This window comes from Chrysemys picta, chromosome 19 (genome assembly GCF_011386835.1).
Source record: "Chrysemys picta bellii isolate R12L10 chromosome 19, ASM1138683v2, whole genome shotgun sequence".
NCBI lineage: Eukaryota > Metazoa > Chordata > Testudines > Emydidae > Chrysemys > Chrysemys picta.
The window spans coordinates 1346743-1373183 of NC_088809.1; the positions used below are offsets into that span (position 1 = coordinate 1346743).

General features: G+C 43.8%; 1 protein-coding gene across 1 annotated transcript in view; it reads right to left on the reverse strand.

Moving 5' to 3' along the window:
* Nucleotides 1-4846: 4846 nt before the first annotated feature.
* UNC119 (unc-119 lipid binding chaperone) overlaps nucleotides 4847-26441 on the reverse strand; it is a 30982-nt gene continuing 9387 nt past the window's right edge. The window contains exons 2-5 of the mRNA XM_005298267.4: nucleotides 16496-16609; nucleotides 13039-13141; nucleotides 10624-10796; nucleotides 4847-8242 (exon numbers count right to left, since the gene is read on the reverse strand). Of these exons, the coding sequence (XP_005298324.2) occupies nucleotides 8130-8242; nucleotides 10624-10796; nucleotides 13039-13141; nucleotides 16496-16609 (503 nt within the window). The 3' untranslated portion in view covers nucleotides 4847-8129. The remainder of the gene's footprint in view (nucleotides 8243-10623; nucleotides 10797-13038; nucleotides 13142-16495; nucleotides 16610-26441) is intronic.

Sequence of the window (26441 nt, forward strand, 5' to 3'; positions counted from 1 at the left end):
TTACAAAGATGAGTAACCCTTTTTTACGAAGTACTCCAAGCTTTAGAAGGCCAACAGCAACAGAAGCAAGGGTCACTATAAAAATGGACACTCACTTCCCTGCAGTTGCTAAACAAGTTACTTTCATAAAATGACAGAATTGATTAAGAACAAAACTTGGTTTCAGGAATTATTTTGTAGGAGGGGGAGGTTTTGCTTTAAGAGTTCTATATGTGAATCATTTAGTCTCAACTAACTGATTCAATCTTTAGAAGTATATATAGGTTAGCCATTAAATATACTTTAATAAAATATATTTTATAGCTTGTCCAAAACTTGTTTTAAAGACAGACAAGTTTCTGAAGTGCACCATCTCACGCTATTAGAAATAATTTACATGTGTATTGTTTCCCTGTCCAGCACAGAAAGTGGTTGAAGATAGAAAACATTGGGACCATTGACAGCACAGAGCATGAAGAAATTCTGCAATCTATATTCCAAGTATCAAAGTCTCATATTAATTAGTTTGTTCTATGAGTTCCAGTATGTAAGTTCTCTTCTCTTGCTAAACAGTGCTTAAGACATCCTCAGTTGCTCTGACAAATTAAAATGTACTACAGTTGTCAGATATTCAAACAAAAATGGATTGCTTTAGCTTAACTGCTCCAAGCAATACTCAACTTCACTGAGGTTTAGCCACCATTTCATGAGCAACACTTTGTTTGCACTAGTCCCAATAATTCTAGGATTAACATAGCTAGAAATGCCAAGAACTGAAATTAGATTATTCTTCATATTAGATAGGGTCAAGACTGGTGCCACACACTAGCTACTTCAATTTCAGTTCATAGAACCTAGACAGTTATTACAGCTATACACTAAATTCAGAATTTGATTCTACATGGTAAGCGTTGCAGATTGCACAGGAGAGTATCCTGTTACAATAGAAAGGGAAGCTCCCAGTTCGGTACAATACACTCAGAATAATCTATGCCTCAAAATACTCCCACCAACCTGACACCTGTGTCATTTTCCAGGTTACTGGTTTATGGGGTTTACTACCTTTTTTTCAGTTGTGCTGTGTGGTGAAGTAGAAGGGTTTGTTTATAGTGTACTAGTGTCTGACCTACTTCCCTTTGTATAAACCGTACACATTAATAGGCAAATGAGATCCCCAGGTTAATTCTAAGGCTTGAGTATTTAATACAAGGACTAAATATTGAAGCAATGTTATGCTTTGAAATAAAGTTTTAAAAAGCCAGTGTCCTTACTTATGTTACTACACTATCACCATCTGAGATTATTAAAACTCAGTTTTTAATTTACTTTTCACTATACTTTTCTTTTGTTCTTTGTTATGCTTCCATCATTAGTTTAGTTTTCTGATAGTTATACACTAACAGAAGACTGGGCTGCAAATACTGTAACAAAATGTTTAAATTTGAACAAGACAGCTCTTCATTAAAATGCTTCTAGTGGACAATTTGCTGTAAAACCACAAACTTCCATGCTAAAGTGGAATAATACATTAATCATACAAAATACCAACATTCAATGCAAACAAACAAACCACCATTTTTAGGATCAATAATTTACTTTTAATTTTTTTTAACATTTTTGCAGTTTGTTACAGGAAACAAAATACTTGCTAATGAAAGATACATATTTTAACCCCTTTTCCAAAATAATGGAAATATTTAAGCATATTCCCTAACCTGTAAATACTGATGACTGGACCGGCAATATTAAATAGTTTTGTGTGAGTGTATGCACTCACTATTTGGACTCCTTGTGTTCATTATTTTTAACATCTACACTCCTACCCTCTATAGAGAGACCAAATAAAGCAAACCAAGTGCTCAAACCAATGCCAGTCAGATGGATTGACTGCCAGGGTTTATATTCTCCATGGCAACTTGCTCAGTTTCCCTCAATTCCAGAAGGAAAAACAATCCTAATTCTTCCAACCCCAGGTTCTCTGCATGGCAGTGCAATGTATTTCCACTAAGTGAGCTACAGTGGATGTTCTTACTGGAAACTGAAGTTAGACAACTAACAAGATACAAACATTTATAAAATAAAACTTGATAAAAATGTTGCTAACGTTATCCCAATGGAATTATCCCTAGATTTTTACTTTCCTTCCACCAAAAATATATTTTTATTTTATAAATACATATATTTTAATACAGACAATCCAATCTGATTTTATGCAGAAAAGTCACATTCAGATAGGTATTCTCAGTGTAGCATTAAAGTAAAAGCAGACATTACAGTAGGCATTAGCACAGTGATTCTAGGGAAGTGTTCACTAAATCATATAAATGGATCTACAAATATACAGTACCATCTGTTTAGACTATGCCATGATTCAGAAGATAATGCATCTGGCATTTCATGCCCATCATATCACTCTTGTGTTTGCATGTTGATATATAGCTGTCAGAGAATTTTAAGTATAAATCTGATTTTAAAATTAAAACATTTATGTAAACTTCACTAGTACTTACATTTGGGGTTTAGAAAAACAATTGCTAACAGCAGCTATGAGCTAAGGTTTTCATTTAACAGAAAAACATTTAAAGCTGTCAGGACTTTATAGTTCTTAGCTCCAATTAACCAAAATCTACCATGTAGTTTCTCAGTTGTTCCACTTCTGTTTCTTTCAAGTGGTAGCACTTGTTCCTGGAATCCAGCTCCTAGTCAGACCTGGTTAACTGGAGCTATTTGCCAACAACTTCTCACAGAGATGACATATTTATTAACAGGTTAGTCTTACAATATATACGAGGCATGGAGGTTGAATGTCAGGAGCACCAACTAAATGACAGGTGCTGTTCAAACAAAACAAACAGTTCCTACCCCCAAGTGTTCACAATCTAAGAGGATAGTTTAATAGACACACACCCTTCAACAGTCTTTTATAATAGTACAGGGTGTTCAAACTTTACAACCAAGGGCAGCACTGGCCACTTCCCTGAGCCCAAGGGTTGCATTTAACCGACATAAAATGGAGCATCTTGCACTTGCTTTCTTCTTTAACAAACGTTTGACCCATGGAGACCAGGTTCTGACGCACAGTGCTCCATCCTTGATCCAAGTGAGTAGGCAGTTTGGATTAAGATGAAGCTTTGCATGTTGGGACTTTTAGCCTGTATCTCTATATTAAAGATATGTGCAGCTGCAGTTTGTACTTTTGCTACCCTGTACGAGCATTTTCAATGTGACCCAAATGGCTGACAGACCGGCCAAGCAGTTCCATCTTACTGATCTGTTCATACAACAAAACTTTATTACAAAAGAGATTGTGAACAAGAACGTTAACTTAACATCTTGTTTTTAATCTTGAAATGAAGAGATTACCTACATTTAATCAGACTCAAAAATCCTCCCCAGTCCACGATAATAATGGAATAGTCAATTAATGCACAAACCATCTCACTACATAAAGGACATATACTATATCTGCAGGAATCTTTTCTCTTTATGATCATTGGTCCAAGGCCAGAGCATGTAAAAATGTATTGGTCTTGAAAGCATTTGTCCTGTTCCAACAATATGTTTCTAGTATAGCTATCTGTGAAATATTGGACTATACAGTATAGGTATTAAATTAAGTTATTTTTGCTGTTGAATTAATTATTTGAAAACCTCCCTATATTTCCAAGGAACTTAAATTATAAAGACCTAGAAAAGAGATAAAGTCCAATGTTTTGTCCACTTACAATAACTAAATTGAGAATTTATTTCCTTATTAAAGAAGAGATGTGTCAGTGGAGGTCTGATTTGATGATTGAGGGTCCCTTCTGGCCTTAAAGTCTATGAATATTAGCAATAGCAGGAACTCCAACAGCATCGAACTCCAACAGCATCAAACTTCACTTAAGCGAACCACAGTGGAGGTAAAATATTAACGTGTTCCCAGAGAGTACTAAGGGTTTTACAAAGTTAATTCAACAAATAATAAGATATGATAAATATATTAGTAATAAGGAACATCTAATCTCTAAAAGCTGGTCATCTTGATTACCCTCTTGCTCTTTTCATCTCACTTTAGTTCCAACATTTAATAGCCAGTGGCTTACAAATCAATAAACGTTAGAGATAATCCTTTATACCATTGCAAACTAGGGTCCCAGACTCTCAAATGGTACTGGCATATATGGAATTCTCAAGACAATGGCTATTAAAATCATATGTGGGGCTGGGGGAAGAGGGTGCAAGAAGGTAACAAGAACACCCCAGTTTTAACGTGTACTGTCTTGGCTTGACCTGCTGGGTGTAAAGTGAATGCAATACCCATCGGGAAAGCTAGGATTTCAGAGCCTGGACACAAAGGTAAACCCAGAGTAACAGCTACATGGAAAGTAACTAAGAGCCTTCTGGGAACAAGAATGAAAAATGTTTTTAATTGCAATTCTACCTTTTGCCAAAAATAAGGTACCAATTTTAAAACGAAGTCATGGGCCTGATTCTAGAAGGGTGCCAAATGCTTTTAATTCCCATTCAAACCAATGATAGTTGAAGGCATCTTATAAGCATTTGGTTTTAAAATGGTCTCTTATAGCCAGTTTCTTTCATGGGTAACTCTGCTCCTTCATATCTCAAAAAAGTGACCCATCTTAAGATCAGAGGAAACAGACGTTTGTTACAAAATAAGCCCCAGAAGAAGGAAAAAATTAATTTCCTCATGAAATGGCACTAAAACTATGAATATATTGGAAAAGTTCCTATGAGATTTTTCATGCGTATTTCACAGATATCATGTGCAGTATGATTCAATGGATGTTGCATCAATATTACACAGCATATTTCTGCATGAGCAGCCAGAGTAGAAATGGAACCTGTCCATTATCCAAGGCCTTCCTTTTTCTTTTTGTATTAATCTTAGATTTAAAAGTTGGAAACAATTTATGACAGCATACAGCTCTCTAGATGAAAAACTGCAACTACAGAATGACAGTTACAATGGACTATAAAATTCTGTCTTCATAACACTTTTAGAGGAAGTTTCATACTGGTCTAAAGAGTTCATAAATGCATCACAGCCTGTCTTGTAATATTAGCACTTTGACAGTTTTTTTCTACATTTAATTTTTGAAAAGAATAACTTATAAAGCAGCCACTGAAAACACAAAGCCAAAAGATGATCTAGTAATTTACTCCATTAAATAGCTGAAAATTTTTCTCTTCTGTTTTAAAGGATATCAGCATTTTTATTTATAGGACTGGGCAAACTAACTAGCTGTTAAACATTTCTACATAAATCATGATTGGATTTTTTTTCTAGTCTGAAAATATAACCCCCCCCGCCCCCCCGAATACGGGTCGTGATCACAGTTTGCCAAACTAGTCCCAGAATCCGGTCGTGAATATTTCATTCTTTTTTATGCTTAACTTCCACTTGCAATAAAATGCAGTGTACCAAGAATCTCATTCTGTAACTTATTGCACTTCTGGGAACGAAGTACCTTTTCTCCAGCATACTTTGTTTAGCCACTTCCCATTTCAAAAGATATAATATCTTTAATCCTATAATCAACTAACACTTCAAGGGAATCTTTAAAAACAGCAACAAGAGGTAGAACAAAAAGTGTAAAAAGGAACTGGGGACTAATGAATTTGAGTGTTTCCCAAATGTCTTGTTACAAAATCACATACCAAGAGGATCCTTGAGATGACAACCCAATAAATGAAAAGATGGGCTAAAAGAGGACATGGAACTGACACCACTCTCACAGCACTGGACTGAGATGTTATAAGATAGTGACAGTTTAACTCACTGCTCCTGGAACATGCATGTCTGGCAATGCTGGGCAGGCACACTTGCCGAATGTAGCTGTTATAATTATTAAGCACAAAAGAGGTTAATATGGACAATGAATGAGCGATGGAAGATATTAGTACAAGGGAAAGTATATGGCGTAATGGCTAAAAACACTCTACTGTCTCCAAATAATGATGTATTTTCTTATATATTAATACATATTGACTATTTCAAAAGCTGTTCAATATTTCCATGAGTTTGGAAAGTCTCTTGATTTGCAAAACAGTTTAACAGCCCTGATGCAAAAAAAAAAAAAAAAAACAATTTTAACCTGTCTGTTTTTTGTAAACTATTTATCATTTTGGATGATTCATTGTGCTATGATACATGGTTGACTAGACTAATATAAAAATAATTGGGAAAAACTCCTTGTAACCATTTTAAAATGGACAAGTCAGCCCTGGGCTGATTTTGTAGTTAGATACAGTACAAAAAAGTAGTGATGACGACAGGTCTCATCTGGGTAGTATTTGCTGTTTTGTTATAGCAGTGAACTGTGTACACACACTTTGGCTACAGTTAATTTTTTAAACTAAAAATAATCTGTGTTGTGTCCCAACCTGCTGCAGTTGCCTCAGAAAACAATCAACTGTCAAACGTAAAAAACAAGCCAACCAAGTGCAAACAGTGAAGGCCTCCCTTTTCAGATGATGGATGGCTACATTTGGAATGGTTTGCAATTTTCTTGGTTGTTTAGGCTGGGACTGGAGGAAATGTATTAGTAACAACTGGAAATGGTATTTTAAAAAATTATTACAATCACACTTGTCTGAGGCTAACGTATAATGTTCCATTTAACTCACAGAATTAGACATGAAGACAACGTATTTATAGAAATAGCTATAACCTGCAAAGCTTAATTTTTCTGATACCAGTGAACCAAATTGTTTGAGCGAGGGTTTCATGACCATAAGTCACCTGCAAATAAAAGGAAGAAAGCTTTTGTCCTTTGCTTCTATTCATTTTGGACCTTTTCATTGATTTTCATCTATTCTAATGTACAGTACAGCAGATTTTCTCTGTGATTTATTAGCTTGCTTTTGCCTCTCCCCTCCACTTCCCTGCTCCAAAGAGCAGCATACTATGAGAAACTTGTGCAAAACAGTTCTTAAACTCCTTATACTGGACTGGAAGTGGAGCCATCATTTTGGATAACGTGTGTTGTACACTGACCGTAGATGCACAGTGTCAAACTTATGGTCTCTGAGGAATTAATAGCTGGTCAAAAAAATTCTGGACATAAGAAAAAATAAACACACTTGACCATAAAATGCTTCAAATTCAGACACAAAAGAAAAAGCAGGAAGTCCATTCACTCTAATCACTTTGGACAAATGAAACTACTTCCCTCTGACAACCCATACTGAAGCATCTTGTCTTGGTACACTTCCCTAAACAGGCAGCTAAAGAAGAAATTAGATTCAGGGAAGAAAAGCTTACACCAGGTATAGGCTGAACATTAACTGCCTGATAATGCCAAGCTAAACTAAAAACATATCTACTTCTTGACTGGATGATTCAGCAAAGAACACAGAAGCTGAAATGAAAGAGGACAACGCTTGTGGGGACTTGCAGACCCTCAATACTAGGTTTCTAACAGTGGGAGGAAAAAAAAGGATAGTTGAAGACAGACCCGTCATTGAATTACTGTCCTTCAGTGAGAGTTTCATTGTTTCCAAGATATCTTACAGGAAATGTTATGTGGAGGTAAAACATGTGCTGAGTTCTAGATTTAGAGAGGCGCTCTCTCTCTCTCTAAAATCACACTTAGATTTTGCTTCTCAGGATGAAAGACATTTTTAGGTGGATGTAGAAACGAAGCTAGGATTAACACTTTGAAGCATTCATAAACAGAATCAGATAAAGATATGCATCTCTGTATTTGCATTAGACTTCTGCCTGTTCACAGGCTCTCCCACCCCACATTCTAAGAGACAGCAATTGTGCAAAGAGATGCTTAATAATGAAAACATGGCTCTGGAGAATTTGGGCACAGAATTCCTGGGTTGATAACTGGATGATATATCAGGCCATTTTTACACAGAGCTATTTAAAGAGCCTCAGACTCTGGTGACCAAAGATCACTCATTGGAGTGGAAAACTGTGTTTAGAGTTCTTGAAGGACTGGGTTCTGCTTCAAAGCTCAGGGAAGATGAAAGACTATAACAAGTTTAGTCATGAAACTCCTACTACAGCAAAGAGTCCTTGGTTCATGGACCTGTGCTCAGCTGACCTGGGAAGTCAACTGCAGGAAGGTGGTAGAATCCCTGACAATTTCTACAGGAAAGGAAAGGCCAGCACAGCTCTACTGTCCACTCAGTACTCATGGTCCTCCACTGTACGAATAATCTGCCTTGTTGTGCATCACCAGCTTGTTGTCTACAAAGTAGAAACTGTCCGACTGTGTCTCATAGGGGTGAAGGATCATCTCTCGAACTGCAAAAGAAGTTGCACATTGGTAAATATTTGTTTTTACCTCACACAAACGATAGACTGTAAATCTGGTGTTTTCTTCAGCAGTTATACCAGGATGTGTAAAGATACAGTTTACATGGTTCTAGTCACAACTAATAGCCATCCTGAAGCAAGTGACCATGAGAAATTGTACTGTCTAGGTACTTACCTGCCCTCTCCCCCCTCCCCTCCCCATCTCTATAGTATCTAAGCACCTCATGCGTAGGGCGCTGGGAAAAAATCAAGGATTTGTTAAAGAAAGTTCACGGCAGTGTCATGGGTACAGTAGTGATTTTCATGAGATATGCATGGGATACAATCAGCAAAAAGTCACTGCTGCATTCCTTTGTATAAAACCAGCCACTGAGTCCCTCATGAATTGCTGCAATTTATTCTGGCAGCTGCAAACTATTATCTCCCTCTCCCCTATTTGGTGCCCACCCATCCGCTTAGCTGGCTCACCTGCAGACTTAGCAGATGGTTTTCTGGAACATGAGCAGCCACAGCCTCAGTGGGGAGATGAAGTGTACCCCAGCTGCCAAGTCCCCCCAGACTGCTGCAATTTTCCCATCAGCAGACACTGGTCTCATGCTCAGTGTGACTTGTAGCGCACAGCAGTACCACATCAGAACAGTAGTTTGGGGAGATTCAGTGGCTGGTATATGTTCCCAGCTCCCCACTCAGGCCGCTTATGTTCCAAGCAGTGGCCTTGCATAAAACCAGCTACCAAGTGTGCAGCAGATGAGCCAGATTGGTGCCCACCCACCACCAGGCGGAAGAAAGGGAGAAAAAAAAAGTCTGCATCTGCCAGAGTAAATCAAAGCAGTTGGGGGGGGGGAGGGAGGAGGAAGTGATTTAGCAGACGGTTTTACACAAGGCAGCACTGCTGCCCCGACATGAGGCTGCCACACACCATGAGCTGCGCCAAGCACAAAACTGCATATGCAGAGGCCCCCTCTCTGCTGTTGGAAAAATCACAGTACTGGATTACTTTTGTGATTTCTGCAGTCCATGAAATTGTATTTTCTCAGGGCCCTATTAATAAACATTAATGAGCTTCTCCTTGCAACACTTCTGTGAGATGGGAAGTGTTATCTCCATTTTACTAATGGGCAAGCGAAGCACAAAAAAGCAAAGTGATTTGCTCAAGATCACTCCTGAAGACTGTGACAGGGCAGGAAGTGAACCAAGATCTCCTGGGTTCCAATCTAGTGCTTTAACCATAAAGCCTTCCTTTCTAAGCACAAGGTTTAAAAGGGAGCTGGGGGTGAGGGGAGCAGAGGGGTGCTGCGCTCAAAAAGTGACTAGGGACATGCCATTCTTACTCAGAATCTGCTTCCTGTGATTACGTCTGACACTCTAAAGTTGACACCGTTGCACAGGCAATACAAAAATCTCTTCATATTAGGGTTCCACTTATAAACTGTTTAATAAATGATTGGTAGATGTTTTAATAAATGGGTAATCAATTATTAGTGTCCAACAGGTTGCTTATAATCACCTATAAGCACATCAGCGGAAAGTGCTTATAACTACCTATATAACATACTACTCAGGACTGTTACATGCTTATAACATCTATTAATCATTTGACCCTGCACAGGCTGTTTATAAGTGAAATTAATATAGTGTGATCAATACATCTACTGAAGAGTGAGCGCTCTCTCTATTGACCATTGTCACCTATGGTAAATTCTGAGTGCAGAATCTTATCTCTGAAGAAGGAGGTAGAAAAAAAAATACAGCTCAATTTTTGAGTCCTAGGTAGTTTGCAGAGCTGGCATTTAGGCAGAAAAACTCAGACCTTGGCACATTTGACATGACTGCTGTTGAAAGAACAAACATGAAGGTACAACCCCCCCCTCACCTCACCCCCATCATCAGCACAGAGTTATTCTTCTGCTGATAGCCAAGGCCCCAGGGACTTGGGCCAAATCATTTATATCTAATATGCAACAATCCTAATTTCTGCAGCTCAGCGGCACTAAGTTATACAGCAATGTTAATTGATTACAAAATAACTTGGGTCTTCACAGTTTGATAGAAATAATTCTAAAAATGCACCACAAAATGAAATGTTGTAGCCGCATCAATCCCACGATATTAGAGACACAAGATGGGTGAAGTATTATTTTTCATTGGACCAACTTCTGTTGGTAAGAGACAAGAACAGCCATTTCAGCGGTGGTTGGACATCTGGCACAAGAATGTGATTTCTCTATTAACACAGATGCTTCCAAATAGTTTTTGTACTCTCCCATTCCCACTTAACAATAAATACATAGCTCCATTTGGGATGGAGCCCTCCAAAATACCTCCGTTTATCGTCCCTCCCTGGCAACCCATTGACTGGAAGAACTTACTGAGATCCTCCGAGAGCTGTGGGAATTCATAGATGTGTTCACAAGTGTTTTTACTGCTGGGGATGCAGAACCCAAATTCAAAATCAAAACTCTTGAGCAGCTGATCCCGGAAGTAGTGCCTCTCAATCATGCGGAAGTTATTAATGGGCTTGTCCCCCACTGTGAACTCTACCCTGCAATGGAGAAGAAAGGAAGATTGAAACAAGGAGTTTTGTTCCTGGCCAAAAGTTTCTGCTCACCACACACAACAGTCCTTTTAAACAATGCTGAACATTTTAAAGCAACTGCTCCTAAGCATATGCTACAAATCAGCCAGGAAGCAAAGCTATCAGGATTACACAATGCACACAATTATTTTTCCTGCACAAAAGTGAAATACGAGTGTGAATTTCACCAGTTTAAATCACCATCAGTTGAGGAAAAGCTGCTCAAACATATTGCATAAACAGCAGAGCATTCAGCACAGCTTCCTTAGTATAGGTGGATTTTTTCAAAAGCTATTTTAATTAGGGCTGTCAAGCAATTAAAAAAATGAACTGCAATTAATCGCACTCTAAAATAATAACAGAATACCATTTATTTAAATATTTTGGAATGTTTTCCACATTTTCAAATATACTTATTTCAGTTACAACACAGAATACAAAGTGTACAGTGCTCACTTAATATTTATTTTTGATAAGTATTTGCACTGTAAAAAAAGAAATAGTATTTTTCAATTCACCTAATATGAGTACTGTAGTGCAATCTCTTTATCATGAAAGTTGAACTTACAAATGTAGAATTATGTACAAAAACACCTTGCATTCAAAAATAAAATGTAAAATTTTAAAGTCTGCAAGTCTACCCAGTCCTACTTCTTGTTCAGCCAATCGCTCAGACAAACAAGTTTGTTTACATTTATGGGAGAGAATGCTGCCGGCTTCTTATTTACAATGTCACCTGAAAGTGAGAACAGGTGTTCTCATGGCATTGTTGTAGCTGGCATCACAAGATATTTACGTGCCAGTTGCACTAAAGATTCACATGTCCCTTCATGCTTCAACCACCCCAAATGAAAGTGAATATTTATTGCTTGAACAGAGTAGCAGGCAATAGGATGAAGAGGCTGGCATGCAACTTGAATTCTTTGTCCCAAACAGTAAGGATGTGGATTCCCAACCAAAGCACAACATTAGGGGTGCTTGTTTTAAGACTCTAGAGGCAGAAACCTTCACTTTGTTCCTAAACATTCTGCCTACAAGTTCTCAGTCTTTAAAATTCAACTTTTAATTAGGATGTAATCAGACATCCAAAAATGCTGTTTGTCTTCTTTAAAAGTTAGACTAATGCAAACCTCTTTTTAAGAATAGCCCTGCTTTGAAACTGAAACTGTTTCCCAAATTCCAGTCTGACATAAGTCTAAACTAGTGACTTCTACACACCTGAAAAATGGGATTGGTACTGAAACAGCAGCTGATGTTTATTTAATTAAAGTATTGTGGATGTGATCCTATAATACTGATGGGCATGAAGCATTTAATCTGATGTAATAATTTATACATAAGTGAACGTGGAGAAAACAAAAGGATCAGACACAACCTGATCCAATATCCTGCAGGCAATCTCAGGAGAGCAGAAAGGGTTCTCCCACCCAACCTAGAAGGGAAGGTATGGGCATCTCAGCCAAACCTTGCACCTCTCTACTCACAACATCCCACCATAGATACATTGCTACCTGTAAGGGAAGGACACTTTAGAGCGAGCTAGGCTCACCTGGAATAAACAACAAATTCCCTGAACCAGTTAGTTTTTTCATTTTTCAGGATATGCTTCCCCCCAATATATGCACATCTGCATTTTACAATTTAAAAGTCAGTGGCAATATTCTTGGACTGAAGTTTTACAGAAAAATCTGTTTTATTGGTGCTGCACTTTAGCATCATTTATTGACATGCACCAGGTACTACCAGACACACCAAAGGTAATGCAATGGTGCAAATTTTGATGTGCTTTAAGTGTTCACATTGTGATTCATTATTCCATTCACATCCATGGAGTGATGCTGGGAATGAGGGAGGCTGCAGATCCCTCTTTCAAAATCTGAGCAACTGGGACAGCAACTGCCAAGCCACACTTCTCCAAATAGGAGCTGGGATACCTGCGTGTAGCCTGTTGGTTCTGCACCGCCACATGAGACCCTAGCATTAGTCTCTTGGATTTCTCGATACGGTACAAGCACTGGGCAGGTTCAATGTTCAAACCTCAAGGTGTTAGGAGATCCTCTTCACAATCAACAAAAAGCCTCTACTAAACTGACTTAAGTTGCAAAACTATCTGGTACCTACAGCAAACTAAAGACACTTTTGCCCCAACCAGTAAGTGTGCAACCGATTTCAGTACTACAAAGAGCAGCACAATACCCCAGGTACTTACGTGGCTCCAACTTGCCGAAGTCTAAGGAAAGCTGGGGTGAACTGATAGCGTACAAACCGTCCGGCATTAGGGTCAACATCCTTTTTATCACCATGTTCACGTTCTGGAATGGCACAAATCAAATCATCATTGTGGACTGAGAAATTGGAACCTAAGGAGAGCACCTTTAACTGGTACCTTGAAGTCCCCCCTTCCCCTTCAGAGATCCTCCATTCCTGATACTGCCTGTCTCCTCAGTTTGAAGGCCCAGCCAAAGATTGCATAAGATGTTTGTGAACAAATCAGGCAAACTCAGGCACTGAGAAGTTAACTATCTGCAGAAAGTGGCTAATGTTTACTTATCTACCAGGGGTGCTGCGCTGTGTATTGTCTGTAAAGAGCTTGGATATCCTCAGGTGGAAGGTAATATAAAAGTACAGTATTACACCTCCACCCCAAACAGTTCCAGTCACTGATGCTATGTCAGCTAATCTATTTGCTTGTTTGTATCCCTAACGAGTATGAATACTTCCAGAAAACTAAAGACAGATCTACCACCTGCCTGCTTCTTGAAGGAAATGTAGTGATAGAGATAGCACAGTCCAACTTTGCAGCAGCAATTTCTTTGTGAAGGAATCAAGTCAGTTGTGGCAGTAGAGAATGAGGTGGGCCTCTCTCTGGATCTCCTCAACACATTCTCATTATTTTATTTTGGTTCTTCAGAGCTGATTTTATCATGTGGCTATCACTGTCCACAAATCAGTGTGGGGCTGTAGTGTTGCTTCAGAGCCATAAAGTTTGGCTCTTCAGCTCTGTCCTTTTCCTCATGCCATTCCATGGGGATAGCATCCCCTAGCAGAAAGGGGTAATGCACACACTGGATTCCACCTCTATAAACATGGAAGAATCTGAAAACAGTTATACAAAGTAAATGTTTGCAGAAGAAGCCGGACAGTGGAGGCCAGGTTACTAGTTTCTCTCTCGCACTATCTCAGGAGTTGGCTCACAAGTATAAGACAGGCATACAGTTTGGAATGACTGGCAACCTCCGCTCAATGGAGACTCACTGCTGGAATGGCAGGAGAGTTGAAGGCAAGGGCACAGGTGATTTAACAGTGGAAAGTAAGGCCCAGAACTGGAAGATCCACTGGTGCTGCAAATGTGCTAGCAAAGATACATATGGGAAGCTTGCACAGCACCTACCCTCACTATCCCTGGCTAGAACAGACATAAGAAACCTATTACTTTCCATGGCATCAAATTCAGTAACATTTTGAGGGGTTGAGGGAGAATCAATAAACACACATAATGAGAGTGGACATGCAGAAAAGTCTAGAAATGCTAGATTTCCCAACTCCCACTTTCCTTCTGAGTGGGACCTCTGGCACAGACTTGCCACTTCTGCCATATCTGCTGTTTAGTCTGTCACTTACAGCATTAAGACTGCCCTGCAGCAGAGCACAGCAACGGGTCTGCCTGCTACTTCTGCACACCTCCCTCTATTCACTGGCTGCTGGGGAACCTGTTTACAGGCTACTTTCATTCTCTATCACTGAGCAGGCAAGAGCTTTACATTTGGGGAACAATATTTTAAGTTATTTATATGACTGAAATATAAAGGATGTGTTCCTCAAATGTAAATGTTGATCTCAATCCCAGCTGCAAAGTCATGCTGCTACCCAGTTAAGTGTCCCAACTCTTGCACTTCTGTGTCAGTAAAGATTCTAGAGTGTTTGGAGTCACTCTGCTGTCTCCTGGAGAAGATAAAAATGGCCACACTGGGTCAGACTAGTGGTCCACATGGAAGACGGGATGCTAGGCTAACAGTGACCAGTGCCAGATGCTTCAGAGGGAAAGAACAGAACATGGCAAATATCAAGTGATCCATCCCATCGTCCAGTCCCAGCTTGTGGCAATCAGAGGTTTAGGGACGTCTGGAGCATGGGTTGTGTCCCTGACTATCTTGGCTAAAAGCCATTGATGAACCTATCCTCCATGAACCTGTCTAATTCTTTTTTGAACCCAGTTATACTTTTGACTGCGGGACACTGAATGAGCCATTTCAGCTTTGTGCTTCAGTTTCTCCACCTGTAACCTGAAGAAAACTCCATTTCACGTGCAGGGAGATAGAGGTTCAAAGGGACACTTAACTTAAAATATAAGTCATGCTTCTGTCTGAATTGTCATTATCATGGTTACAAGTAACACCAACGATTTAACAGAGATTAAACAAACCCTATGTGTTTCAGTTTGCTTACTTTGTGTCTTTGATAGCACTTCACATATACTCAGTTCCTCCTCTACAGACAGAGTCTCCCTTTGGAGAAGTGTCTCTTCCCTGCTGCTGCGTGAAAGACATTTTAAGCGATAGGAAAACAGGATTGTGAAACCACAGAAATTGGCAGGGGCACTGAGAAGCTGGTGTCAAATCTGAGACTGCTGCTTCCAATGACACTAACCAGTTTCACCATGACCTCATACTGCTGCTCTCCCTTTTATGTGCAGTATCCACCTGTTGCTTCTTGTCACATGTAGCGAATTAAAAACACTGGGGAAAGGACTTGCTTTTTTATCACATGTCCGTATTGGCACAACGGACACTGATGCAGGCTAGTGTCTACAGCCTGCAGGCCATATCCGGACAGTCAGGGCGCTCAATGCGGCCCGCAGGATCGCCAGCCCCGTGGTGCAGCGGGGCTAAGGCAGGCTTCCTGCCTGCCCTGGCCCTGCTCCCGGAAGCGGCTGGCACCATGTCCCTGTGGCCCCTGGGGGGGGAGGAGGGCTCCGTGCGCTAACCTCACCTGCAGGCACCACCCCCCACAGCTCCCACTGGCTGGGAATGGGGAACCGCGGCCAATGGGAGCTTTGGGGGCAAGGGCAGCGCATGTGGCAGAGCTGCCTGCTGCTCCCGCACCCCAGGAGCCACTGCTGGACATACTGGCCTCTTCCGGAAGCAGTGTGGGGCCAAGGCAGGCAGGGAGCCTGCCTTAGCCCCGCTGTGCCACGGGGCTGGCGATCCTGCGGGCTGCATTGAGCGCCCTGACTGTCCGGATCTGGCAGGCAGGGAGCCTGCCTTAGCCTGGCTGTGCACCGCTGCCACCCTGGAGCTGCTTGAGGTAAGTGGCACCGGGCCAGAGCCTGCACCCCAAAGCCCTCCTGCACCTCAACCCCCTGCCACACCCCAACCCCCTGCCCTGAGCCCCCTCCCGCTCCCCAACCCTCTGCCCCAGCCCTACATACAATTTCCCCACCCAGATGTGGCCCTCGGGCCAAAAAGTTTGCCCACCCCTGGCCTAGAGGCCCAACTTCGATAGGAATATCATTTTTTTTAAGTGACTAGATTTCAAGTTGACAGGGTCCCTTTGCTATTTGGGAAGTGCTTGGAGTGAAAGGGGCTGGAGAAAGGCAAAGGTTATTTCGTAAGAAGAGAGATGTGAAGTGGCATTTGTTTAATAGGGACAACACTCTCTGCACTCACCTGAGGCAGGTGGTTTGGTGATTTCAAACAGTACCGTGCCAGACTCCATGTCTCGGATTTTAAACCTGGTGAAATCTATCTTGTACACGTTTTCCTCAGGAGTGCACAAATAATCTGTGGAAGGAAAACAAATTCAGTAAGGAAAGTGTGTGTGGCCTTGGCTTGGACTTCAGACTGCTCTCTGGGATCACAACCAACAGTGGGGGTGGCCAAATGCACCCCAAAAAACCCTTTTCTTTAATACAGAGCTGCAGCCTACAGAGGCTACAATTCCCAGCTTGCAGTGCTCCATGTTGATCCAAATGGAAAGATGAAAAGATGGAAAAATGCCTTCTCCCAAGACATGGAGGACTCATTACCATGTCCTGACCCTGGCCCTACACCTTCTGGATCCCTTTTCTTCTAGGGCACAGAAAAGCAGTCAGCATTCAATAAAGCTCTGGCCTTTTCAGTTTAAGAAGTTTTGCCTGTTTTTTTTTAAAAAACCTCCCTCTGGCAGAATCCAAATGCCAAGCAGCTTTGAAGCCATTAAGCAGACTTCACCAAAATAGAACAAATATTCTCAAGACACAATATTGCCTCACCTCTCTGTTCACACTAGTCTGGGGGGTAAGTTTTGCTACCTTTTCTTCAGCACTCATGGAAGCTAATAGGAACTTGCCTGCAGCTATTTTTAACTAGAGGTGGATCTTGACTAGACCGTGGTCTGTTAATGGGGCCCTTTGCTGAGTCAACCACTGCTAAATTCTGTGCCTGAACACCACTCTTTCCAACCCTGGTCTTGCTTTGTCTTGGGACCAATTCCAATTCCCTGCCACTAGACAGCAACTCTACCTTTGTGCGGGAGGGGAGATCAGTAGTCCTTGTGGTTACTCTCCATGTTACAGAGGCACAGAGTAAAAGCAGCTCTGAAAACCTATTTTATGCTGGCAAAATTAATTTGGACCTCCAATATACGTAAGTGAACTTAGCTTGCAAATGCATGAGTGAAGAACAGTGTGTGGGGCATTTCTGAGAGACTTGCTCTAGAGCAGTGGTCCCCAAACTGAGGAGTGTGGAGGAATGTTCTCCACCCCCAGGCCAGCTCCACCTTTAGCCCCAGCTCCTTCTCCAGCCCAAGCTCCTCTGCTGAGCCAACTGTGCAGTAATGGCGCAGACAGATTCCATTAAGGGGGGAGTGACAGGAAAAATTTGGGCACCACTGCTCTGAGGTTTGAGCACAACTGGAATCTAGAATTCCTGAGTTCTAATCCCAGTCCATCCTCTGCCACCAACCCTAATATGGCCTTGGGTCAATCACTTAATGGCTGTGCCTGCTTCCCCACTTCTAAAATTGGGATCATATTCACCTCCCAAGGGTGTGGTAAGGGTCAACAAGGGTCAAGTGTAGCTAAGGACTTGTCTACACTTACACTGAGAGGTCTAGGTTTGATATTAGGAAACACTATTTCATTAGGAGGGTGGTGAAGCACTGGAATGGGTTACCTAGGAAAGTGGTGGAATCTCCATCCTTAGAGGTTTATAAGGCCCGGCTTGACAGAGCCCTGGCTGGGATGATTTAGTTGGGGTTGGTCCTGCTTTGAGCAGGGGGTTGGAGTAGATGACCTCCTAAGGTCTCTTCCAACCCTGATATTCTAGGATTCTTCTATGAGTGCTGCAGTTGCACACTAGTGCACACTGGAGACTATGTCTATGTCCATGGGAGAGCTTCTCCTGTTGGCACTGGTACTCCACCTCCCAGAGAAGTGATACCTATGTCAACGGGAGAAGCCCTCCCATTGACATACCATGGTCTACACTGGAGGTTAGTTCAGTATAACTACGTAGCACAAGGGAGTGGACGTAGTTATACCGACATAAGTTTGTAGTGTAGTGTAGACCAAGCCTAACACGTGCGAGGGAATTACTGTAGGTTGCAGATAGGAGGAGCGTGCTTTAGAGGAAGCACAAATGAAGTGCTTATACCAACTACGGTGTTGGGCAAATCCTTGGATAGAAAAATCACCCGTGTGATTCAAGATTGCCCCAGTACATTAAGAATGCATCTTAAATCCTGCACATTGTGACTAGCAGGATAGAGAAAAAGATATCCTATGATCGCTGCACAACGAACTGTACCAGGAGCCAAACCGCAAAGCCCTCAGGCTGAGATGTGCAATCACAGGAACCAGATCCCAGCACTCTAGAGCAGAAACAAAGACATGTGTTTGATCATTACCATGTTGCTAGCCTGTACTGTGCTGTGTTACTGAAAGTTAACTGCACATCCTGTGCCTTTCCTCTTCCAGGAGCCTCTTTGCAGATGCTCTTAACCAGAGAACTGTTTGAGCACTCAACAGCATCAAGAACAGAAGCATTAGACTTACGCTCCACAGGATTTTACTGCAGGGTGCCATCACCAGCAGATAGTGAAAGTTCATAGGAAATGGAGTCTGTTAGGGATGCTATTAAGCACAAAGCTTTCTGTTGGCATGTGGCAGTGACATTTCCCTCTCAGAGTATCAGTACAGAACAAGCAGAAACACTAAGAGCAGCTCTTTGATTGTTGGTTTGGCCAAAATAATTTTCTTCCTATCCGAGACCTGTGCAGAAGCTCAGCTATGTCAGTCATCACAAGTCTAGCTGAAGCCCATTGCCGAGGGAAGAAACCTATTAAAGCAAAGCATTCTTTCAGCTGCATAAAACCCCACATTTCCTGGTGACACTTGAGGCAGAGATAGCCCAGGCATTTAAAGCAACACTCCACTCTGAACTCCAACAAGAAAACCCTAAACTTGCTACGGGGAACGTGTCATGTGAAGATACATGAGTGTTAAGGGTCAGCGCAGGGCCAGGCCAAACTGTTAGCAAGTCTGATCTGGCTGGAACATTCTAGGATAATTACATAAGTTAATTTGTGCCCCACAGGCACAAATTAACATCACTTCCAGAGGCTTCTGCTTCACCTGCTGCCCACTATCAAAGGCCTTGATCAGGTGGCTGTGCACCTAATTGCAAAGAGAGGCAGCTGCATCTGAAAAGTGTAAGAGCCACAGTCAGTAACATGATCAGACCACATGCTCCAGACAAGTGAACTATTTGGCTGGGGAGGCGGGTGATGTGCATCTCCGCAAGTCATGTTTGTCCACAAGTTAATAATTAAATGTTTTTCTTCTGCAGAATTCTTCCCCGGCTAGCACCATGGCAACAGTTATCCCCATCCTAGGCAGCAGTGGTTGCTATAGTAACAGTGTCAGTGGATCATCCAAACGAGAGAGCAGAGCTATGGGCAAAGAGCTTCACAGAAGGCAGAGGGCTGGCCAATCTCTCTCTCTGACATTGAAAAACCTTCACCATCTTTTCCAGCTCTGCTGAGGGAAGTCTTTGAAACATCCTCATCTTTACCAGTACTCTGGTACCTAGCTGGACCCCCCGCCAGGTTAGCTGCCAGGGAGAAGGTAGGATTTGATGCAATTAGTAACAGCTTTTCTTCTCTAGCCCCTAGAATGGCATTGTCCAGTCTCCTAGCAGGAGAGAGAGAGAGAGAGACGGACACGCTTGATGTGGTATCAACCCAGCTCCTCTCAGAGTCTGTACTGAGATATTTGCTTCCTCCAAGTCCTGTTTAAAAACAGGCTCTTTCTGAGCAGCTCCCATTATTAATGATGGAGACACTTGCTAACTGCCAGCTGCCCCTACCTCCTCTCCCAAAGCCTGCTGTGTTTAAGAACCACCTCAGACATTTTGTAAGAAATGTGTTGGCAGAGAAGGAATCCAGCAGCTCATGTAAACCACTGGTGGGACCCTACCCTGACCCACAGATCTTCTTTACAAATAAATATTCCTAGCGAACCAGCACAAGCCCTGTCCACAGCCTGCAACCACGGTGCGTGAGCTTTGCTCACTTGCAAGCAGAAGTCTCAGGGTGCCAGAAAGCATAGGTCATATCTAACTAGCCTAGGACAGAGCAGGTTAAAGCCAGCCTCCTCTCTACAGAGATAGAACTGAGGAGTACAGGCTCCAACCTGGCCTGCTCCACCTCCACATTGAAGGGGGAGAAATGGCCAGAGGCAACTTTGAAGAACACTGTACTCTGTATTTGGCCTACACTCTGACACCCAAGCTGTAGGGTGCTGGCTCTGAATCTTCTCCTTCCTACTTAGTCACTTGTACCAGCTCCACATCGACCTGTGTGGCTCTACAGGGGGAAGCATCACAAACTGACCAGAATCAGGGGCTTCCATTTACAGACAGTCTGAGAGAGAAATACCTGCAGTCTCACTGCTGAGTGCTGTCCATGGGTTAAGGCAGAAGGACCATGGCTAGAACCATGCTCACAGTACAAGACCACACTGTACAATTGGAGGCAGCCCAGTGGCTGTCAGCGCCACTAGAACTACAGCTCAACCCCTGCAGCATGGTTCAATCAACGGCCAGACCTGGTGGGAGAGGAAAAGCCACTCCTCTGGGGAGCAGAATTAAGTAAGTACGTCCCAACCCCCCACATCTGAGGACGAGGGTAAAATGATCAAACTGCACCAGAAGGGGCGTGGTGCTGAGCCAGCCCCAAAGCCCAAAACAACAAGTGTCAAGGTGAAGGGACGCCAGCGGACCAGGCAGCCCCACACGGAGGTTTTATAAGAATAAGCTTTATATAAACTCAGGTAAAACAGAAAAATGTTTTTCATTCATGACTTTGCCTCTCCAGAGCCTCCCAGAAGAGTGAGACACGTGTCCTTGGAAAGACAGGGCAGGAACACAGGCATCCAGAAGCTTCTCTTCAGCTGGCAATCCACATGATATCAGGGTCTCCAGAAAACAGAATCCCATCTTGTCAGAGAGGAAGAGCCCCGATCCAGGAATTCTTCACACAGCTCCTCACAAACTTCAGAGCCAAAATATCTAATTGGAGGCTTCAGTGCCCCCCACCAAAATAAAAGGCTTTGACTCCTTAAAGACAGTGTCTGTGTATGCCCAAATCCAAAGGGGAAAATCCCTGTGGCAGCCCAGACCGGTGTCAGCATCCTCAGCACTTCCATGGGATTTCATTCTGATGTCGAGTGTTGACACAACAGGAGGCCATGGCTGGCTATCAGGAGAGGATGGCGTTTTCACACAAAGTCAGAGGGAATCAGCCCACAACTCTGAGCATTTGCATGTGCACACAGCACAAGAACCTGCATACTGCAACTTGAAGGTTGCAGACAGCCAGGAAATACTAGAGACAAGGCCCCAGCAACAGTGATAGGTTGGCCATGTTGCATGTCCTACACGTTTTGCAGGATGCATTTTATGACCCCAATATATTGAGCTGCATATTTAACAAGAAAAGAATCAGACATTGCATATGTGCAGTATAGCTGGGCTAATGCTGCTCGCTGCACTGCCATTCTAACTGTACCAACTTAACATTGCATTAGCAGGTTTTTGCACCTAAATTCCCAGCTTTCTTTCTGAAAGAGGATAAATCCTGAGCTTGTCAGCTTGCGAGGCTTACAGATCCCCAGGCCGTCACCTGCAGAATTTGCAAGCTCCTTTCTCTACAATACATTATACAAGATCTGCTGGCTTCATGATCAGTAGATAAGCTCAAAGCCACAAAATTATAATGGTTTAGCAATAAATGCAGATCGGGTAACACACAGAAGGACGGGACTGCTCATGCATCAAGTTAACTGGTGTCTTTACACAAGATGACAGCTTCCAATCTTATCTGCAAGACAACTCACCAAGTCTTTGCTACATGTAACAGATGAATGGCTAGATACACAAGATAGCCCAGCCACCATCAAACTTTCCAGCTGCAAGCTCCTCTCCTTCCTTCTACAGATCAGCAAATAAATAAATCACCAAAAGAGAAGTTCAGTGACTTTGCAGTCCTCCCCACTTCCCTTGGGAGCAGGGCAGGACTGAAAAATTGCTTTCTGTCTAGGAAACACCAGCAGAGGACAAGCGCTGTAGTCTGTAACATACAGACTCTGGTGTAAATTTAATACTGAGAGAGCTCTTGCATCTTTGAGAAGGGAAACAAAACAATCCCTCTGACCTGAATGAAGGGTGTCTGGTGCCATTGTCCCTCTCTGTCCCCATCCCATGCTGGCAACCAGTCACCACAGGTCAAACACGAACCCCTTGAGGCCCGAGTTATAAAATCCTACACAGGTCACAAGTGAGATTAAATTTGGGGATCTCTTCTTGATCTCATGTGAGTGTTTGTCTTGATTGTTGGTTGGTTCCGTCTGCGCTGAGAAGATGTGCAGGACAGCAATAGCAGCTGCTGCTCAACAGTTCAACCAGAGTTGCTCAATTACTGGGTCCCTCTGGAAGGAGAAAGGGAGAAGCACAAAGCACTTGTGAACCAGAGTTCACCTGTGCAGAAGATGCTAGAAGAGGGTATTCTGTAGGAAAGCCCAAGGCTGCATCAGAACTGCTGGCAGATGAGAAGCCTTGCCTGGATCCAGAAAACCCCCAGAGCAGCATGAGATTTCAGGGCCGGGGTGCAACCCTGGCTTGGTGGAAGGAGATAAGCCAGTTTCACAACAGCAGTTCAATGAAGCACACACATTGTGAAGCCGAGCAGGGCACAGTTTCTGGGTCCCCACTCAGTCAAAGCGCTGCAGCAAGCAGAGGAGGGACATATCACTGCCCATCCCAAGGAAATGAACTTGTTACTCCTTCCCCACCTCACCAGCAGACACTGTCCAGCTCAGGGAACCAGCCAAGTTGGGACTTGGAACCCTTGCGAGCCTGAAGCGAGTGCACGGGAGGAGAGTGTGTATTGTTTTACTTCTATTTCTTCAGAAAGACTCAATTCCCCAAATGGTGCACGTGCAAGACTGGTGAGTCACAGCCTCATTGCACCGAGACAGTGATGGCCTCCTGCTACACGCTGAGCAGGGCCACCATCATCACGCTCACCTAGGTTGCAGGTGCAGAAAAAAAGGTGGCTGAGGACAGTGCACATAGGACAGGCTACCTGGCATGTCTGCACATCCCAGTGACTGGCGCTAGAGAAGCCTTAGAGCCCCAGGGGGCACGCCTGGCTCTGGAGGGAGCTCAGTTGGCCGGGTGGTAGGTGGAGAAGCACTGGTCAAATGTAAGGGCATTCCAAGTGCTTTACACACAGAGACCCATACTGTCAATGAGATGGTCCACCAGGGGTGGGTAAAAGCCCTACAAACCACCCTCAGAGCAGCCTAAACTTGAATGACCCCTCTCCCATGGGCGAGCCGAGTATGGGAACTCCAGGGAGGGGGCTTGGATGAAACGGCCCCATGGCAGAAGCAAAAAAGCAGGAAAAGATAGATAAGCAGGTGGCTGGAGCATCTGCTTGGGAATGCTGCCGGTTCCCACTTGGTCCCATCAGAGGGGCAGCCTCATGCCCATCAGAATGCACACATCTCACTGCCACAGCCAGGAACAGCTTCCTCCTATCCCTAAGTAGCGAAGAACAAAATGGCAATAGACAAGTTAGTACATGCAGCTACAGTAGCACTGCCTGTCCTCACCGCCCCTGGGCAGGGCAATGGTAACCTTGCTCCTGTTCTCATTTCAAGAGACACGCTAAGAGCCCTGAGGAAGGCACTTCTACATCCTCTATGAGATTTGTTCCTTTAGTAACTACCCATTTTAGTCAAGTGCGTGCCATAAATTAGCATGAAAGGCCCGGCTCCCATGTGCATTGGTGAGAGCATTTCCTCCACCACACACTGCTTCTTGGCTGGCCAGTTCTGCAATGGGAGAGGGATGAGATTACACAGCATTCAGTGCCAATAATCAGGGAGAGCAGAGAACCAACCTGGGACCTCAAGGTCAGCCAAATGGATGCAATTCCCCCATAAAGCCCTGCAGATCACCAGAGCACACCGGCAGACCACCTCTATTCCCAGCCCGGTGAAAGGCCAAACTGGACTTTGGCAGCTTTATTGGGGCAGCTTCAAGGAATTAATGGGGGATCAGGTGTGTGTGAGGGAGAATGCTCCCTGCAACCTCCCCATTAAGCTCAGGGCCCCTCAGCCCCATGAATTTACAGCACCCTCCATGGGGGTAAAGGGAAAATCCTCTAGCCCCACCCACACTTATTTATAGGAATCATCATTAGAGCATCTGATCTCAGCTTTGGCAGATTTTATTCTAAGCCTTTAATTGTTTGGGGGTGGGGGAGGGGAAGCAGAGTGCCAAAAGGAGGAGGAAGATCTTAGAATCTGAGAACGGCCCTTGGCCATACAGACAAGGGAGGCAGCAGCACTCACCTGGGGTGAGCGTGTCTTGCCAGCAGGCGCTGGAACAGGAAATTAAGAAGAGGCAAGAACCCCCTGGGTAGGACATGGCTGTTTCCTAACATGCTTTAAGAAACCAGGTCAGAGGCTATTTTGAAACCTGCTCCCGAGAGGTAAGCCAGGTGTAAGACGCAGACGCTGACCTCCTAGGAGCTGGCGATTAGGAGATTATCAGATTGGAGATGCTCAGGGGAGGGGGGGGAGGGGAGGAAGGGGGCAAACATAGCCCAGACACACTGAACATGCAGGCTGGTGACACAGGGAAAGGCACCTTCTGTCTCCCCAGCCCAGAATACCCCTCTGCGGGAAGGGGGTGACAGCACCGGCGCATTACTCCTGGCATCCAGAGCAATGCAGCAAAAGGAAGAGGAAAGAAGACTCACCAGATACAGCAACATTAAAACCCCCTAGAGAAGAGGTCAGGGGAGACCAAGAAGCAGGATCCTAACAAAACATACCGTATTGGAGCAAAATAGCAAGTCCTAGGTGGTTCCAACGCCTCTTGGGCTGGGCTGAAGGCTGCCCGGCCACTTGATTACTCAAGTTTATTGTCTTGTAGACAAGTGCATAAACACTGCCCTGTATGGTTATCTCATGCCCTCCGCCCTACCCCAAGCCCATAGCAGCCCAGGGAGGGGCATGTCTCAGTCCCACATGGAGAGGGGAGCGTGAGGGAACAGTAACTGAGGGGGAAAGGGGATGGAGGTCACCTGCTCAACAAGAGGCTTTTGAGAGGAAGGAGAATCAGTGATGTGTCCCAGCTAGCACCATGGTGAGGAGGTGGCATCATGGTTTCCCAGGGGCACCAAATCCTCACCCAGGCTCCACCAGAGCAGAGCAGCTCCTGAAGGCTTCCTGTGGCTGCATGTTTCGTGGCATTACCTGCTTGAGTGCACTCTTGGGCCTGCACTTCTACTAACGTTCCTGCTGCACTCAGTCCTCTTTGGGGTTCTCAGCCCTTCTACAGCCCAAGAGGCCCCCCCGCTCCAACCTCCGCAAAAGGCTTTGCTGGCCTTACAGCTACGTATATTGGACTGTGGACACATCAGGACATGCCAATCCCACCTACGCTGGTTTCGATGGAGGCCATGGAAACGTGTGTTGTGGCATTTCTAGTCCAATCATTTAAGCAGCAAGGCCTTGCCCAGGCAGTGTGCTAGTGCACGCCAGGTGGAGTGAACCGGGCCTAGGGAAGGTTTTGTGGAGGAGACGCGCTGGTGCGCACTAACACACTACACACCGCGTAGCCGAGCCTCACACACCACTTGGATGGTATGTTCAATATTCGTTACAGTTTAAAACTGTCTGAATAAAAATCCCTTCCCCTGAATTCATAGCTTGAGACCTGTAATGTCTTAGTCCTGCCAGCTTCCTTGGAGTCTTCCAGGCTAGAGAACAGACAAGCCCTGGATTACTAGTGAAAAGAACTTGCAGGAGACAGCCCCAACCAACCAGACTCCACAGCCCCACCCGGGGCCCCTCCCCCATCGCCTCTTCTGTCCCTGTGGACCAAGGATTCCCAAGAGAGCAAGGCTGTATGCACTGCCCTTTGCTACCACTTAGGGCTCATCTTCACTAGAGAAACAGCGACTAACCAACCCTACATCTCAACCCAGGAGTCCCTAAATCATGCCCCAGTCGCACTCCGAGCCCTACTGACGCTGCTTGGCTTCCCCCGAGGGTAAATC